This window comes from Hemitrygon akajei, chromosome 19, assembly GCF_048418815.1.
Source record: "Hemitrygon akajei chromosome 19, sHemAka1.3, whole genome shotgun sequence".
NCBI lineage: Eukaryota > Metazoa > Chordata > Chondrichthyes > Myliobatiformes > Dasyatidae > Hemitrygon > Hemitrygon akajei.
This window is the reverse complement of record NC_133142.1, coordinates 63,728,914-63,744,521: the sequence shown is the minus strand read 5'-3', so window position 1 is coordinate 63,744,521 and position 15,608 is coordinate 63,728,914. Positions and strand designations below refer to the sequence as shown.

At 42.1% G+C, this 15,608-nt stretch overlaps 1 protein-coding gene across 1 annotated transcript in view; it reads left to right on the top strand.

Annotated features, from left to right (window-relative positions):
- LOC140741996 (ubiquitin-like modifier-activating enzyme 1) overlaps nucleotides 1-15,608 on the top strand; it is a 430,112-nt gene that overhangs the window by 15,222 nt on the left and 399,282 nt on the right. The window contains exons 4-8 of the mRNA XM_073072650.1: nucleotides 1,156-1,290; nucleotides 3,745-3,851; nucleotides 9,817-9,907; nucleotides 12,550-12,682; nucleotides 13,619-13,716. Coding sequence (XP_072928751.1) covers nucleotides 1,156-1,290; nucleotides 3,745-3,851; nucleotides 9,817-9,907; nucleotides 12,550-12,682; nucleotides 13,619-13,716 — 564 coding nt within the window. The remainder of the gene's footprint in view (nucleotides 1-1,155; nucleotides 1,291-3,744; nucleotides 3,852-9,816; nucleotides 9,908-12,549; nucleotides 12,683-13,618; nucleotides 13,717-15,608) is intronic.

Sequence of the window (15,608 nt, the reverse complement as noted above, 5' to 3'; positions counted from 1 at the left end):
ACTATAGAGAGAGTAGAGAAGAGATTTACAAGGATGTTGCTAGATTGGAGAGAGTGCCTTATGAGAATAGGTTGAGTGAACTTGGCCTTTTCTCCTTGGAGTGACGGAGGATGAGGGGTGACCTGATAGATGTGTATAAGATGGTGAGAGGCATTGATCATATGGATAGCCAGAAACTTTTTCCCAGGGCTGAAATGGCTAACATGAGGGGCACAGTTTTAAGGTGCTTGGTACAAGGGGGATGTCAGAGGTGAGATTTTCACACAGAGAGTGGTGGGTTTATAGTGAAAGTGCTAGAGGCGGATACAGTTGGGTTTTTAAGAGACTCTAGGTACATGGAGCTTAGAAAAATAGATGGCCATGTGGTAGGGAAATTCTAGGTGTTTGTAGAGTAGGTTACATGGTCAGTACAACATTGTGGCCCAAAGGCCTGTAATGTGCTATAGATCTCTTTGTTTCTATGTTTATACCTCCTCTTCGTCATCTCGGGAAGAAGATGATGTAGCAAAATACCGCAGAAGCAAGAAATCTGAAGGGAACCTGAAACTCTGCCAGCAAGGCAGCATCTGTTGAGAGAGCAACAGAGTTAATGTTTTGGGTCACAGATCTTTCATTGGAACTTGGTAAAGCAAACATTTGTATCGTAGAGGGAGAGAGATCCATGGTAGGGTGGAGACTAGGATAGTGAAATATGGAAATGTGGATAGAGCTTGCAGGAGTTGTTGGTAATGGTAAGGAAGTCAAGGAAAAGTGCAAAATTCAATGAAACCTGGACCTATCAATGGAAAAGAGAAGGGAAAAGATACAAGGTTAAAATAACATAAAATTGTTGAACAGAATGTTGAGTTTGATGTATGTACGTCATATATCAGACTCAAATCCACGATAGTCTAGTGGTTAGCACAATGCTTTACAGTGTAAGCAACCGAGGTTTAATTCCCACCACCGTCTGTAAGGATTTTGTACATTCTCCCTGTGACTGCATCCTCCCTATGGAATGCATGGGTTTTCCTTGGGTGCTCCGGTTTCCTTTCATAGTCCAAAGTCCTACCAGATTGGAGGTACACTTGCTTCATTTGTTGAGACACAGTGAAGTACAGTGAAGGAATCTGTGCAGATATAGAGGAATATCTGATGTATTTATCACTTTTTCAGTTTTATCTGACAGAGAGAGATATTGGGAAGAACAGGGCAGAAGCTTCACAGCCAAGTCTTGTTGGACTGAACATTTATGTCCCTGTCTCTTCATACACTGGGAAGCTGTCCAATGACATCCTCAAAAAGTATCAGGTAAGGTAATTCCACTTTCCATGTCTTCTCTTGAGTTGGATTGAAGGGGTAAGTTTATGAGAGTTGATAACATCTTCTAGGGAATACATGTGGTCCACAGCATTGTAGCTAAGTTACCAAACTAGGATTCGAAGACCAGGAGTTCAAATTCGTGATAGCCATGGGGTAACTTACTGTACATTCAAGTAATTAAATAAATCTGAAAGCTGAACTTAGAGGAATTTAATCTTTAGACACTCCTGCTGTAAAACGTCGTAGCATTAGAGTTCAGAATAGCCAACACTTGCAGTTCTCAAAGACAGTCCTGATGCACCTTCAAGCCAATTTGGATTGTCTTCAGCATTTCCTGAACATTTTCCTTGGGACCCTGGATCACGAGGTTCAGGAGGTCACTGTGAACCATTCAGTGTTGAGACTGGTGGTATCTTGGCCATTGTGCTGGATACTGCTGAGAAAGTCACTTCATTGTCATACATATAAGAGATTCTGCAGTTGTTGGAAATCCAGAGCAACACACAAGTTGCTGGAGAAATTCAGCAGGTCAGACAGCATCTATGGAGAGGAATAGACTTGGCATGTCTGGCTTTTCCAGTCCTGATGAAAGGCCCTGATGAAAGTTCAAACCATTGACTGTTTAGTTCTCTCCATAGATGTTGCCTGACCTGCTGAGTTCCTCCAGCATTTTGTGTGTGTGTAGTCATACACTACAGAAACCAACTCTTTTGCATCCAGATTTTGATTTCTGAAACCTCTGTTGTCTCCCAGATGGAGTGCCCTTTTTATATTTATTCAAGGGATGTGGGCACTGCAAGCTGAGCTAGTAGCATTAATTGCCCCTCCTAGTTGCTCTGAAGAATATGTCCCACCAAGCTGCACCACCCATCAACCCACCAATTTAACCCTAGTCTAATCGCATGACAATTTACATTGACTATTTAACCTAACCTACCAATAGTGTGGGTTATTCTGAACTATTCTTTGGACTGTGGGAGGAAACCAGAGCACCTAGAGAAAACCCACATAACACACGGGACGAACATACAGATTTTCCTACAGAGGACACTAGAATTGAACTCTAACCTCCAACACCATGAACTGTAATAGTGTCATGCTACTATGTCGCCTTAGTTGCTATTGTATCACGAATCCATGTGCCCTCAATCAAACACAAGGGTGCAAGAGCCCACTGTACACTGGAGAACTGAGCTCCTGCCTCCCTGTCCGGTACTGAACTTCACAGGATAACACCATGCAGCTGCCTCACACCTCCAGGGACCCAGGTTCGATCCTGGCCATGTGCAGAAAGTACACAGGCATCTCTACTTCCTCAGCCGCTAAAGAAATTGAAGGTGTCCCCATTGAACCTCACCAATTTTAATGGAAATATCACTGAAAGTTCTATCTGGATGCATCACAGCCTGGTATGGCAACCGCTGTGTCTGAGGCTGCAAGAAACTACAGAGTTGTGGACACAGCTTATCACAGAGACCAGCCTCTCTTCCATGAACTCTATCTACATTTCTCACTGCACCTGCAAAGCAGCCTACATAATCAAACACCTCACACACCCATACCAAGCAATCTTTCTTCTCCCCATCCCATCAGGCAGGAAAGGCAAAAACGTGAAGCCTGTGTCATCAGGCTCAAAGACTGCAACAGTTCCGCTGTTATAAGACTATTAAACAGGCCTCCTGCACAATAAGGTGGACTCCTGACCTCACAATCTACCTTATCGTGGTTTTGCACCTTACTGTCTACCTGCACAGCAGTTTCTCTGTAACTGTAATATTTTATTCTGCATTCTGTTATTGTTTTATTTTGTGCTACCTTGATGCGATGAGATTATCTGTATGGATGGCATGCAATACAAGGTACTTCACTGCATCTGTGACACTAATAAACCCATTTACCAACAACCAATAACGAGATACCTCCAGCTGCTGTACTTTCCTCCCACAGTCTGAAGATGTACAGTTAGCATTAGTGAGTTGTTAGCATGCTATGTTGGTGCCAGAAGCATGGTGACACTTGTGGACTGCCCAGTGCAATCCTCGCTGACTGGATTCAATGCAAATGACATATTTTGCTACATGTTTTGATGTACACGTGACAAATAAAGCTAATCTTTGGATATCCTACCCCTATCAGACTTCCACTTTTTACCTGTTAGGATTTCATTCCAAATCCAATGCTCCACTGTAATCTGGAGGTGGGTCTGATGGGATTTTCATAGCTTTATGTTAACTCAAGATTAAATGTATAAGCTTCCCAGAATCACACAATGAATGGGTCTTTTTCTTATGTACAAGATGTATCATTAACACACAAGATTCCAGCTACATTTCTTTGCCATGTAACTGAGTTTGGAACTCTGTCTGTATGCTGGACAGCAGTAGCTGAATTATTAGGGACCTGCTTCCACTCAACATTAACCATCTGTCTTTCTTCTCCCAGGTGGTTGTGCTGACCAACTCCTCATTGGATGAACAGTTGGAGGTTGGGCAGTTTTGTCACCAGTCCAGCATCAAGCTCATAGTGGCAGATACGAAAGGCCTCTTTAGGTAAGGGCTCCCTTATGGTTATGTACACTTGTGATGTTCTTATTGCTTCAGGACTGGGGAGTTTACTTCCAGCTTGTTCTCTGACCAGAAGCAGCCCCACTAACACTTACTTCCTCTTCCTTTTGGAAAGTTTTGTACCACAGTGGGTACACACCAACAATCGGGCTGAGAATCAAATTTCAATTCATTTAAATAGCACATCAAGACACAGTGAAATGTGCCATTTTTGCATTAACAGCCAACATGAGGATGTGCTGCAGACAGTCCACAAGTGCCACCACATATCTCAGTGCCAGTGTAGCATGCCCACAATATTCAGCAGAACAACAAGGTTGAGGCGGTACAGAAACACAGCTATTACAGTGCCAGTGAAATGAGTTCAATTGCCCCCTCTCTCTGTACGGAGTTTGTACATTCTCCCTGTGACCATGTTCGGTTTCCTCTGGGTGTTCCAGTTTCCTCCCACATCCCAAAGACGTGGGTTAGTAGGTTAATTGGTTATATGGTTATCATGTCACAGCTCAAGCTACAGAATAACAGAACCATGCTTACGATCAGAGGTCTGCATTCCATTACAGTGTGTTGGCCTATGGAACTGGTCATTGCAATCGTCGCCAAGTGTTCTTGTGCTTAGAATGAAGCAAAGAACAGTACAGCATGAGAACAGGCCCTTTGGCCCACAATATCTATGCTGTGCATGATGCTGAAACTGAAACCCATTTGCCTGCTCATGATTCATATTCCTCCAATCCTTGCAAGTTCACATTCCTGTCTAAATGCCTCTTAAATGTCAGTGTTGTGTCCACTTCCTCCATCACTTCTAGCAGCCTGTTCCAGGCATCTACTACTTTCCATGTAATAAAAAACTTGCCCTGCACATCTCATTAAAATATTCTCCTTTAATTTTTCTACTCTGGGAGGTTCCGGTGACGTCATCATCCAGAATGGCAGCTTAAGTCAATAGCTTCTCCAGAAAAGCATATATTTTGCCTCGTTAATCCATCAAATATGAGATCTTTCAAAAATATCTGAATTGATAAGGGGGGGCAAGAATGGGGAAAAAGAATGGAGGTAAAAAAATGGAGGGACAAAGAATGGAGGTTAAAAAAGCCTGTGGACAAGAGGGGTGCAGCGAGCAGCTCTCCTACCCAAACACATGGTAGCGAGGCAAAGCGGCAAATATGAAAATTCTGGAAGGGATACAGGAGTTCCAAAAAGATATAAAACAGCAACTAAATGATATCAAGTCAGAACTCGCCAACGTCAATCAAAAAACACGAATTGAGAAGGTGGAAGATCGCATGCAAAACGTGGAACAGATACTAAGTAAGACGATAAAAATATTAAATCAACAAGAAAGTAAACTGATTGACCTGGAGGGAAGATCGCGACGGAAAAATATCAGGATATACAATGTTCCCAAAAGAGTGGAAAGTTTGTCTATGATGGAGTTTGTACAAAAGTTGCTGCGGCACACGCTGGAGATTCCTCCGACTATGGAGCTTGAAATTGAGGGCGCATCGTGCGATCGTCCCGTGGCTTACTGGAGACAGAGAAGATAAGCCACGCTCAATAGTGATTAGATTCCTTCAATACACTACCAAGGTGGAGATTCTACGAAGGGCCTGGGGTAAGAAGAGGGTGATTGTGGATGTTAAATTAATATATTTTGATCAAGATTACCCCCTGGCGGTCCTGAAGAGACGTAAAGAATACTCTGAAGTAAAGCAAATATTAAAGCAAGGAAAGATTGGATTTCAAACTCCGTACCCTGCTAAACTGCAGGTGTTTTATGAAAATGGGATCCAACCGTATCAGACAGTGGAAGAGGCGACTACCGACATGAAGACCAGAGGGTTGCCCGTCAGCGTGATCAAACCGAGGGAAAGCCTGGCTGAGCAGTTATCCTGCTCTGCTTCAGAAATAGTGAGAGAATCGAGAAATCAGGGGACGGGAGGAGGGCGAGAGAAATGTATCAGGAAGAGACTGAGTTCTCAAAAGACAGTCCTCACCCCCTCCAGAAGAGCCATAAGGTTTGACTAACTTTAAAAGTGTTGAGAAGCTAAATGGAAGCAAAAATAGACGGTGCTATACCTGTCTCGAAAAATACTTATTATAATGTGGATTTTATATTACTCAGTTATTCTTCTTTATTCACTCATTCACTTCTTTTCCCCCACCTAAATGAGAATATAGATATAGAATACACAAGGAATCTTTTCTGTGTAATGGATATAGATTTGTTCACTTACTTTTATGGGTATTGCAATGGGGGCCCTCAACTCACAGGTGGGAGGGGCTATCCCCCACAGCTAGACGTTTCCTCTAGCTCAACCCAGGGTCATCTACTGGAGACCTCAGCCTTGGAATCACACCTTTATTGCCTTTTATTATTATTCATGTTTCTTGGTTCTTAGTTGTTCAGGGAGTAGATCGATTAAGCTTTATTCTGCTAAATTTCAATGATATATTGACAGGTAAATACACATGGCTAAGGACAAAGTTAAAATTAATTTCTTTTAATGTCAATGGGCTGTTAAATCCAATCAAACATAGTGGAATTCTATCCAAAATGAAAAAAGAACAAGCCCATGTAGTATTTACAGGAAATTCACGTAAGCGATAATGAGCATGGAAAACTAAAGAGAATGGGCTTCTCTTTGTTTTTCTCCTCATATAAATCAGGACATAGGAGAGAAGTTGCTATTCTTATTTAAAACAAGCTAAATTTTGAAAAGGTATTCGAAATGGGAGATAAGGAGGGCAGGTATATTCTGGTAAGGGGGAAATATAGATGGAAATTCAGTTACTCTATTGAATATATAATATGGAGGTATCAATGGAAGTGTACCAGTTCACAGAAATGGAGGGAGTTTGGATGGTAAATCTTGATAAGATATTTTATTACACCCTCTCAGAAATCCCATTATGATAGTAACCTCTCTGTTTGCTGGAGAGATTGTGGAAATCAAAATGCAAACCATTATCATATTTTCTGGGAATGCTCCATTATCAAAGACTATTGGAGTGGGATACACAATGCCCTACGAGACATCTTTAAATGTGAAATACCCTTAGAGAGTAAGACCATATATTTTGGGTATATACCTCTAGAATGGTTGAAAAGGGATAAGTATTTAATGAATATACTGCTGGTAGCTGGTAAAAAGACTCTTATTAGGAAATGGTTATCACAGGAGAGCCCAACCTTAAATGTATGGATGGAAATTACAATGAACATGTACAAAATGGAGAAGATAACTGCATCTGTTAATCATAAGTTGGAACAATTTGATTCATACTGGGAAAAATGGTTTATAACACCTCATAGGCCTGATTTTATTTTCACAAATCAATGAATATGTTGTTAAAAAACAGATCACTCCCTACTTGTACATAGTTTTCTCCTTTCGCTTGTTCTTTCTTTCCTCTCTTTTCTATAAGTGTATACCTCAGATAAATATTATATGGAGATTTGTGGCATGTATGACTATATGATATATATGTACAATATCTGAAATACATCTTATGGAAATGTTTGTTTGATGATGAACTTCAATAAAAAATAAATTACAAAAAAATAATTTTTTTACCCTGGGATAAAGATTTCTACCCTATCTGTGCCTCTCATAACAAGGGAAATGAATGGGCTTGTGAGAGAGAATAAGTTGCACGGCTACAGGGGCAGGAAGGGAAGGGAATAGTACTGAATGCTGTTCTAGGAGGCACCATGGACTCAGTTGGCTGAGTGACCTCGAGTGTGATGATAATTGAACTTCCTGAGGAGACTGAGGTCCTTTAACATCTGCCGGACGACGCTGAGGATGTTCTACGAGGCTGTGGTGGCCAGTGCTATCATGTTTGCTGTTGTGTGCTGGGGCAGCAGGCTGAGGGTAGCAGACACCAACAGAATCAACAAATTCATTCGTAAGGCCAGTGATGATGTGGGGGTGGAACTGGACTCTCTGATGGTGGTGTCTGAAAAGAGGATGCTGTCCAAATTGCATGCCATCTTGGACAATGTCTCCCATCCACTCCATAATGTACTGGTTAGGTACAGGAGTACATTCAACCAGAGACTCATTCCACCGAGATGTAACACTGAGCGTCATAGGAAATCATTCCTGCCTGTGGCCATCAAACTTTACAACTCCTCCCTCGGAGTGTCAGACACCCTGAGCCAATAGGCTGGTCCTGGACTTATTTCCACTTGGCATGATTAACTTATTATTATTTATTTATTTATGGTTTTATATTGCTATATTTCTACACTATTCTTGGTTGGTGCAACTGTAACGAAACCCAATTTCCCTCGGGATCAATAAAGTATGAATGTCTGTCTGTCTGTCTTGAGTTGAAATTTCCTTTGTGATCTCGACTGTTCATGTGTTTATTAGGTACAGGATGATGTTGTTACTTCAGCAACTTTACCTACTGGGGCATAGGCTGTTGACAGCAGCTCGCCAGATCCTCTGTCCTGGACCAGCCTTGTATGATAGAAGGTTGGTCGGCTCTGTGGCTTCCACAGATCTGTGGTGTTCACCACAGGACTGTATAGGTCATCTAGGAGAAGATCCTTTCTTTCCCAGGGATGAATCCTTCGGAGCTTTTGGTGTTTCTGTAGCTCTGGGTTTTTACAAGAGCTGCTAGTCCCATGCCCAATCCTCCTCCTTTTGCAGCCAGGTTTGGGGCTGTCCATTCAGAGTTAATTTCAGTAAAGACTGTAAGTTTGATTCAGAATTGTAATTCAGTGAAGTCACATTTATTATTATGTGCATGAGTACAGTGAGGTACAGGCATAATGAAAAACATGCTTGCTGCTGCTTCACCAGCATGTAGGTATAGACAAAAACAAGACTTTAATATGAAAAAGATGCATTTCTTTAGTGCAAGGCGACTTTGAGGTGGTCCGTAGTGTTCCATTGCTGAGTTAGAGTTGTGCAGGTTAGTTCAAGAACCATATTGTTGTAGGAAAGTCACAAACAAGAGAATATCTGCTGATGCTGGAAATCCGAACAACAGACACAAAATGTTGGGGGATCTCAGCAGGCCAGGCAGCATCAATGGATGCTGTACAGTTGACTGCGAAAAGGCTGAGAAAGTAGTAACGTGAGGTTTCTGTACCTCCTGACTGACTGAGAAGAACAAATCAATTTTGTTATCACTGACATATTTGCAAAATTTATGGTAGCAGTACAGTGCATCTTCAGGCTCCTGTACCTCCTCTGTGATTGTAGTAATGAGAAAAGGCTATGTCCCAGATGGTGAGAGCCCTTAATAATGCATGCTGCCTTTTTGAGGCATCACCTATGGGAGATGTCCTGCATGGTGCGGAGGGTTGTACCCATGACACTGCTGTGTCTAATACCTTCTGTAGTCTCTTTCAATCCTTTGCATTGGAACCTCCAACCAGTCAGAAGACCATCCGCCATGTATCCGTAGATGTATGCAGGACACATCAAATCTCCTCAAGCACCTAGTGAATTTATAGTTGTTGGTGTGCCTTCGTGTATGAGCCCAGACGGTGGGGATGCTGAATGACAGATGTTGCCTTCTTGAGGCAGCACCTCCTGTGGAATCTCTCAGTAGTGGGGAGGTCTGTGCCCTGTGATGGACTCGGTTCTGTCCACTACTCTCTGCAGTCTCTTGCATTCCTGTGTGTTGGAATTGCTGTGCTAGGCCACGATGCTACCAGTTGAAATACCTTCAGCACTGCATCTGTACGGGTTTGTGAGAGTATTGAGTACAAGTTGAAGACCACAATCCCCATTCAGGTGAGGTGGTGTACTTCCAATCTCCAGAATAAAGTCTTTCCCATTGGACAACATTCCTTTACAAAGAATGGATTACAGCTGGAGGCCCTTTTGCCAATGGACTGAGGTGGTAAGCTGTAATGATTTTGTGTTTGTAGATTACCTCTACTCTCCCCACTATTTTAAACACAAGGTCTCTGGTTAAATTGCAGTCAGGTGTTCTGTGACTTTGGGGATGAGTTCATCGTGACGGACATGAATGGGGAAGAGCCTGTGCACACCACTGTATCCTGGATCACCAAGGTAAACCCTCTCCATTAACATTCAGTTTTGCTTTGCCTTTATTTAACTACCCACTTTTCCTTTCTGTCGGTACTATCTACACTGCAGCCAGGAAAACTGCAGTGAACTATCAGGACAGCAGAAAAGATCATTGGCTGCAGTCTATCATCACCACAGGACTTATATGCATCCAGAACAAAGAAGTGGGCAGGAAAATCATTGTGCATACTACCCACCCTGCAAACTGCCTTTTCCAGAAGCTCCATCTGGAAGATGCTATAGGGCTATTAAAACAAGAACTTGGGTCGCTGCGATGATCCACCGGTTGTTCAAGAGTGGAAATGTTTGTCGCAGACTCCAGGGTCTTTCAGCAGTCCAGATACGGACATATGCTGATGCTGCACCAGTTGATGCAGATGTCACTGTTCTGGGCTCAGGCCCAAAAAAAAAACTTCACTCCATCTTGAAAGTTTCTTTCCCCAGGTAGTTAATCTGATCAACCATTATAACTAGACCTTTCACACACCCTACTATCTATTACCCCTATCAATGCACTGCACTGTAAACACTTTAAACCACTTTTCATAATGCTGTTGTAAATAAGTTTTGGTATCTATGCATATTTTATTTCATACCTGTAGTTTAACCTCTAACTTTATGAGGTGCGAGAGTAGATATCAGACTACTGGAAAATGATGCTGAAGAGGTAGTAATTTGGGGTAAGGAAATGACAGACAAACTGAATAAGTATTTTGCATCACTCTTCACTGTGGAAGACACTAGCAGTATGCCAGAAGTTCAAGAATGTCAGGAGGCAGTAATGTGTAAAGTTGCCATTGCTAAGGACAAGATTCTTGGGAAATGGAAAGGTCTGAATATAGATAAGTCACCTGGACCAGATGGTGTACACCCCAGGGTTCTGAAAGAGGTGGCTGAAGAGATTGTGGAGGCATTAGTCATGATCTTAAAAGAATCAAGTGATTCTGGCATGGTTCCAGAGGAATGGAAGATTGCAAATGTCACTCCAATCTTCAAGAAGGGAGGGAAGCGGAAGAAAGAAAATTGTAGCCCAGATAGTCTGACCTTAGTGGTTGGGAAGATGTTGGACTGGATTATTAAGTAAGGTTTCAGTGTACTTAGAGGCACACGATAAAATAGGCCATAGTTCGCATGGTTTCTTCAAGGGAAAATCTTGCCTGACAAATCTGTTGGAATTCTTTGAAGAAATAACAAGCAGGGTAGACAAAAGAGAATCAGTAGATGTTGTGTACTTGGATTTTCAGAATGTCTTGAGAAGGTGCCACACATGAGGCTCCTTAACAAGAACCCATGGTATTACAGGAAAAGTACTAGTATGGATAAAGTGTTGGATGTTTGGCAGGAAGCAAAGAGTGTGAATAAAAGGAGGCTTTTCTGATTGGCTGCTGGTGACTAGTGGTGTTCCACTAGTGGTACGGGGATCAATTCTTTTTATATTACATGTCAATGATTTGGATGATGGAATTGATGGCTTTGTGGCCAAGTTTGCAGATAATACGAAGATAGGTGGAGGGGCAGGAAGTTTTGAGGAAGTAGAGAGGATACAGAAGGCCTTAGACAGATTAGGAGAATGGCCAAAGAAATGGCAGATGTGTTGGGAAGTGTATGATCATGCACTTTGGTAGTAGAAATTAAAGGGTTGACTATTATCTAAATGGAGAAAAAATTCTAAAGTCTGAGGCACAGAGGGACTTGGGAGTCCTTGTGCAGGATTTCTTTAAGGCTGATTTGCAGGTTGAGGTAGTGGTAAGGAAGGTAAATGCGATGTTAGCATTCATTTCAAGAGGACTATAATGTGAAAGAAACTGTGTAATGTTGAAGCTGTATAAGACTCTAGTGAGGCCTCACTTATAATATAGTAAGCAGTATTGGTCCCTAATGTCTGAAAATATGTGCTGACATTAGACAGAGTTCAGAGGAGGTTCACAAAAATGATTCCGGGATTGAAAAGTTTGTCATATGAAGAGCATTTGATGGCTCTGGGCCTGTACTCACCAGAATTCAGAAGAATGAGGGGTGACCTCATTGAATTCTATTGAATGTTGAAAGGCCTCAATAGAGTGGATGTAGAGAGGATGTTTACTATGGTCTAAGAACAGAGGACACAGCCTCAGAATAGAGGGTTATCCTTTTAAAACGGAGATGAGGAGGAATTTCTTTAACCAGAGAGTGGTGAATTTGTTGCTACAAATGGCTGTGGAGGCCAAATCATTGGGTATATTTAAGGCAGTGATCGATAGATTCTTGATTGGTAAGGGCACGAAAGAATACGGGGAGAGGGTAGGAGATTGGGACTGAGACGGAAATGAATCAGCCATGATGAAATGACAGACCAGACTCGATGGGCCAAATGGCCGAATTCTGCTCCTATAAGTCATGATCACTTTGAATTACTGTGGACCTTTTTGTTCTAATTATCTTCTATTTTGCATTATTATATAAGATGTGTTAAATGGTTTTTTTTGTCAATGTGTCTCTAATGCTCTGTGTCTGTGATGCTGTTGCAAGTAAGTTTGACATTGCATCCTTGCACTATTATGACAATATACACAACTTTTGTTTCATGATTTGAAGGTGTTTTGGTTAAATTGCTGCCTCTTTTTTTTATTTTCCTGTGTGTTTAGGAGAACCCAGGGTTGGTAACTTGCTTGGACAAGTCACACCATGGATTTCAGACAGGGGATTTTGTGACTTTCTCGGAGGTTCAGGGCATGACTGAACTGAATAACTGCAAACCCATGGAAATCAAGGTCATTGGTAAGTCACTACCATCTGAGGGCACAGGTCGCCCTAGTTGCCAGCAGATGGCAGTACAACCCCACAATAGTGTCTGTAACATGCTTTCATTGGAATGGACTGACACTAGGAAGACCTTAAGATATAGTAGCAAAATTAAGTCTTCTTCATGGCTGAGTTTTTTTCTCTCAACCCTGTTCTCTGTAACCCTTAATCTCCTTGCCATTCAGGAACCTATCAATCTCTTACAGCCAATGATCTGGCCTACACAGCCGTCTGTGGCAATGAATTTCACAGATTCACGACTGGCTAAATAAATTCCTCCTCATCTCTGTTTTGAAGAGAACTACTTGTGCAGTGCTTCAGGGATAGAGAAACAAGTCTTCACTTTGGATCACTTGTATAAAGCAGCCTTGAGCCACAGATTCACACTTCAAATTTTTATAGAGGTGAATCTGTGTTCATTTCCTATGTTAGAAGGCCTTGTTGTCAGAGATTACTGTTTACTATCACATCTCATGCTATGTAGACTGAATAATCTCTTTCTCTGCTATGTGCACCAATGAGAAAGATTAATAGGTAAAGAAGGGTCTTTTTGCTCATTGAACCAAGAGAGAGATTGGATGAACTTTCCTCTCACCCTGTTGAGGTTTGTCTCATTTTCTGTTGGCATTCTGTAGCACTAGGTTTTTATGGGATGGGGTTGCTAGTCCCATACCCAGCCTTCCTCCTTTCATAGCTGGGCTTCAGGCCGTCCATGATGGAGTTATACCAAAGATGACCAGACATTGATGATTCAATACTGCCACACATCGTACTCCATTTGCCAGATCTTTGTCCTCTCACTTAACCTATTCATATCCCTTGTCACCTTCTTGAGTTCTCTTCATGACTTGCTTCCCACCTACAGTGCTGTCATTCAAGTTTTTGATATAAAGAGCTAAACGTGTATTTCAGATGCCTATTCCTTCTCAATCTGTGACACGACTGGCTTTGGCGATTACGAAGGAGGTGGGATTGTAACGGAAGTAAAGATGCCACAGCGTTTGACCTTTGTAAGTACTGTATAGCAGTTCCTCCCTGTGTACTCCCAGTCTCTTGTGTTGCTTTGCAGCCCTCTCAGGTTGTCACTGAATCAGTTCCCTGGTGTGGTCCCTGGCAACTGTGTCTTGAGCTGGCCTCCAGCAATGATTCACAGATGAGATCATGGAGAGGGTAGATTCAGAGATCCATAGACCAGTCCAAAACAGAATTTGGCCAGATAGCTCAATGCAATAATGTGAAACAGTTTGATATGATTACCTCCCTAAAGGAGTCCTCCCTGTTGCAACTGGCATTTTAACAGTTACTTTCCCATCCTTCCCAGAGTACTTACTTTGAAAGAATAATATGAGGCTTCGGGTCTTCCCTGCTAGATTGCCTACACGTCAATTTCCGAGTCTGATTTATTAATACTTTTGATTATTTTGCCACAGTCCTGTAGCACCCATTTAGATGAATAGCACATCTTTGTGGTGTGAAAGGCAGCCAGACCACTCTTATGTTGTTCTGTTGATATTAGAATGTATGGCAGCAGCAATGGGCTGCCTCCAGCACATCTTTAGGTTCTGTTGATTGTTAACACAGACAACACATTTCATTTATGATTATATGCACATGCAATAAATAAATAAGAATCTGAATCTCCTCCATTTGCCTCAGTATGGCAAAATCCTTCTGGATCCTGGTGCTGAGGTCTCAGTATCTCAACTACCCACAGCCTCACCACTACCACCACCACTTCAGAGTAAGATGTTTTCCAGTTGTCCACAGCTTTTTAGTTTGTCTGGTTCCAATCTGAATTGCCCTTCAGAAAAAGTGCCCACTTATTAACTACCCAAGTGGATTGTTTCAATTGTTTAAGCTGTCCAATCCGATCATCGCTAGGTCTTCCACATGTGATGGACCATGGGATGTTTAAAAGAATGTCCATGTAAGTTAACTACAGATACACACAAGGTACAGGTGGGTTTTGAACTCTTTTCCCTTTTGGCGTTGAGAGGCTTCGGTACAGGTTGTGGGTCCAGTTTGGGTTGGTTTTGACTTTGGGTGACCTATTGGAGTCCTGGTTATAGTGGTGGGGGTGGGTGTCACTCCTTATCCAGGAACAGCAAGGAAATAGGCCATTCAGCCCCTTACATCTATGCCAGCAATGAAGTACCTATCCACACTAATCCCATTGACAAACACTTGGTCTGTAGCTTCTGTGCCTTGGTGTTCATTTAAACACTCTCTTAGGTAGTCAGTTTTGGATTTCAGCACTCTCTGGGTGTAAAAACGTATTCTTCCTCAGATCCCCCAGCCAGACCACATACCCCTTACTCTAAACTCTGCAGGGGCAGTGCACCATTTTGAGAGCATGGGCCTAAATTGGCAATAATCTTCTAAAGAATTGTCTCGTGTGCCATGGCAATTTTGAGCAGAGATGAATTAATTAGTAGTAATAGTTGCGAACTTCTGTAAGAAAAAAGGATGAGTCTGCAGGGACAAGGATGAGTCCTTCTACAAGGGACAAAGATGAGTCATTCTGCAGGGACAAAGACGAATCCTTCTGCAAGGGACAAGGACGAGCCCTTCCGCAGGGGAAAAGGATTCCTATTGCTTATTTACATGCGTTCGATGTTTTATTATTGCAATGATGAGTCTAATAGAGACAGATTGAAATAAATGAAGTGTTGTCATCACGTACCTCCAAGTACCCCGAAACCAGATTCTTAACAATCTCACACCAACATCTTCCCAGCCACTGAGGTCAGACTAACTTGCCTGTAATTTCCTTCCTTCCTCCAGAACCATGCCAGATTCTATTGATACTTAAAAGATCTTTTCTAATGCCTTCACAATCTCTTCAGCTAACTTCAAAAGGAGTGATGGGTTTAAGAAGATGTTCTTGGGCATGTGTGCCATA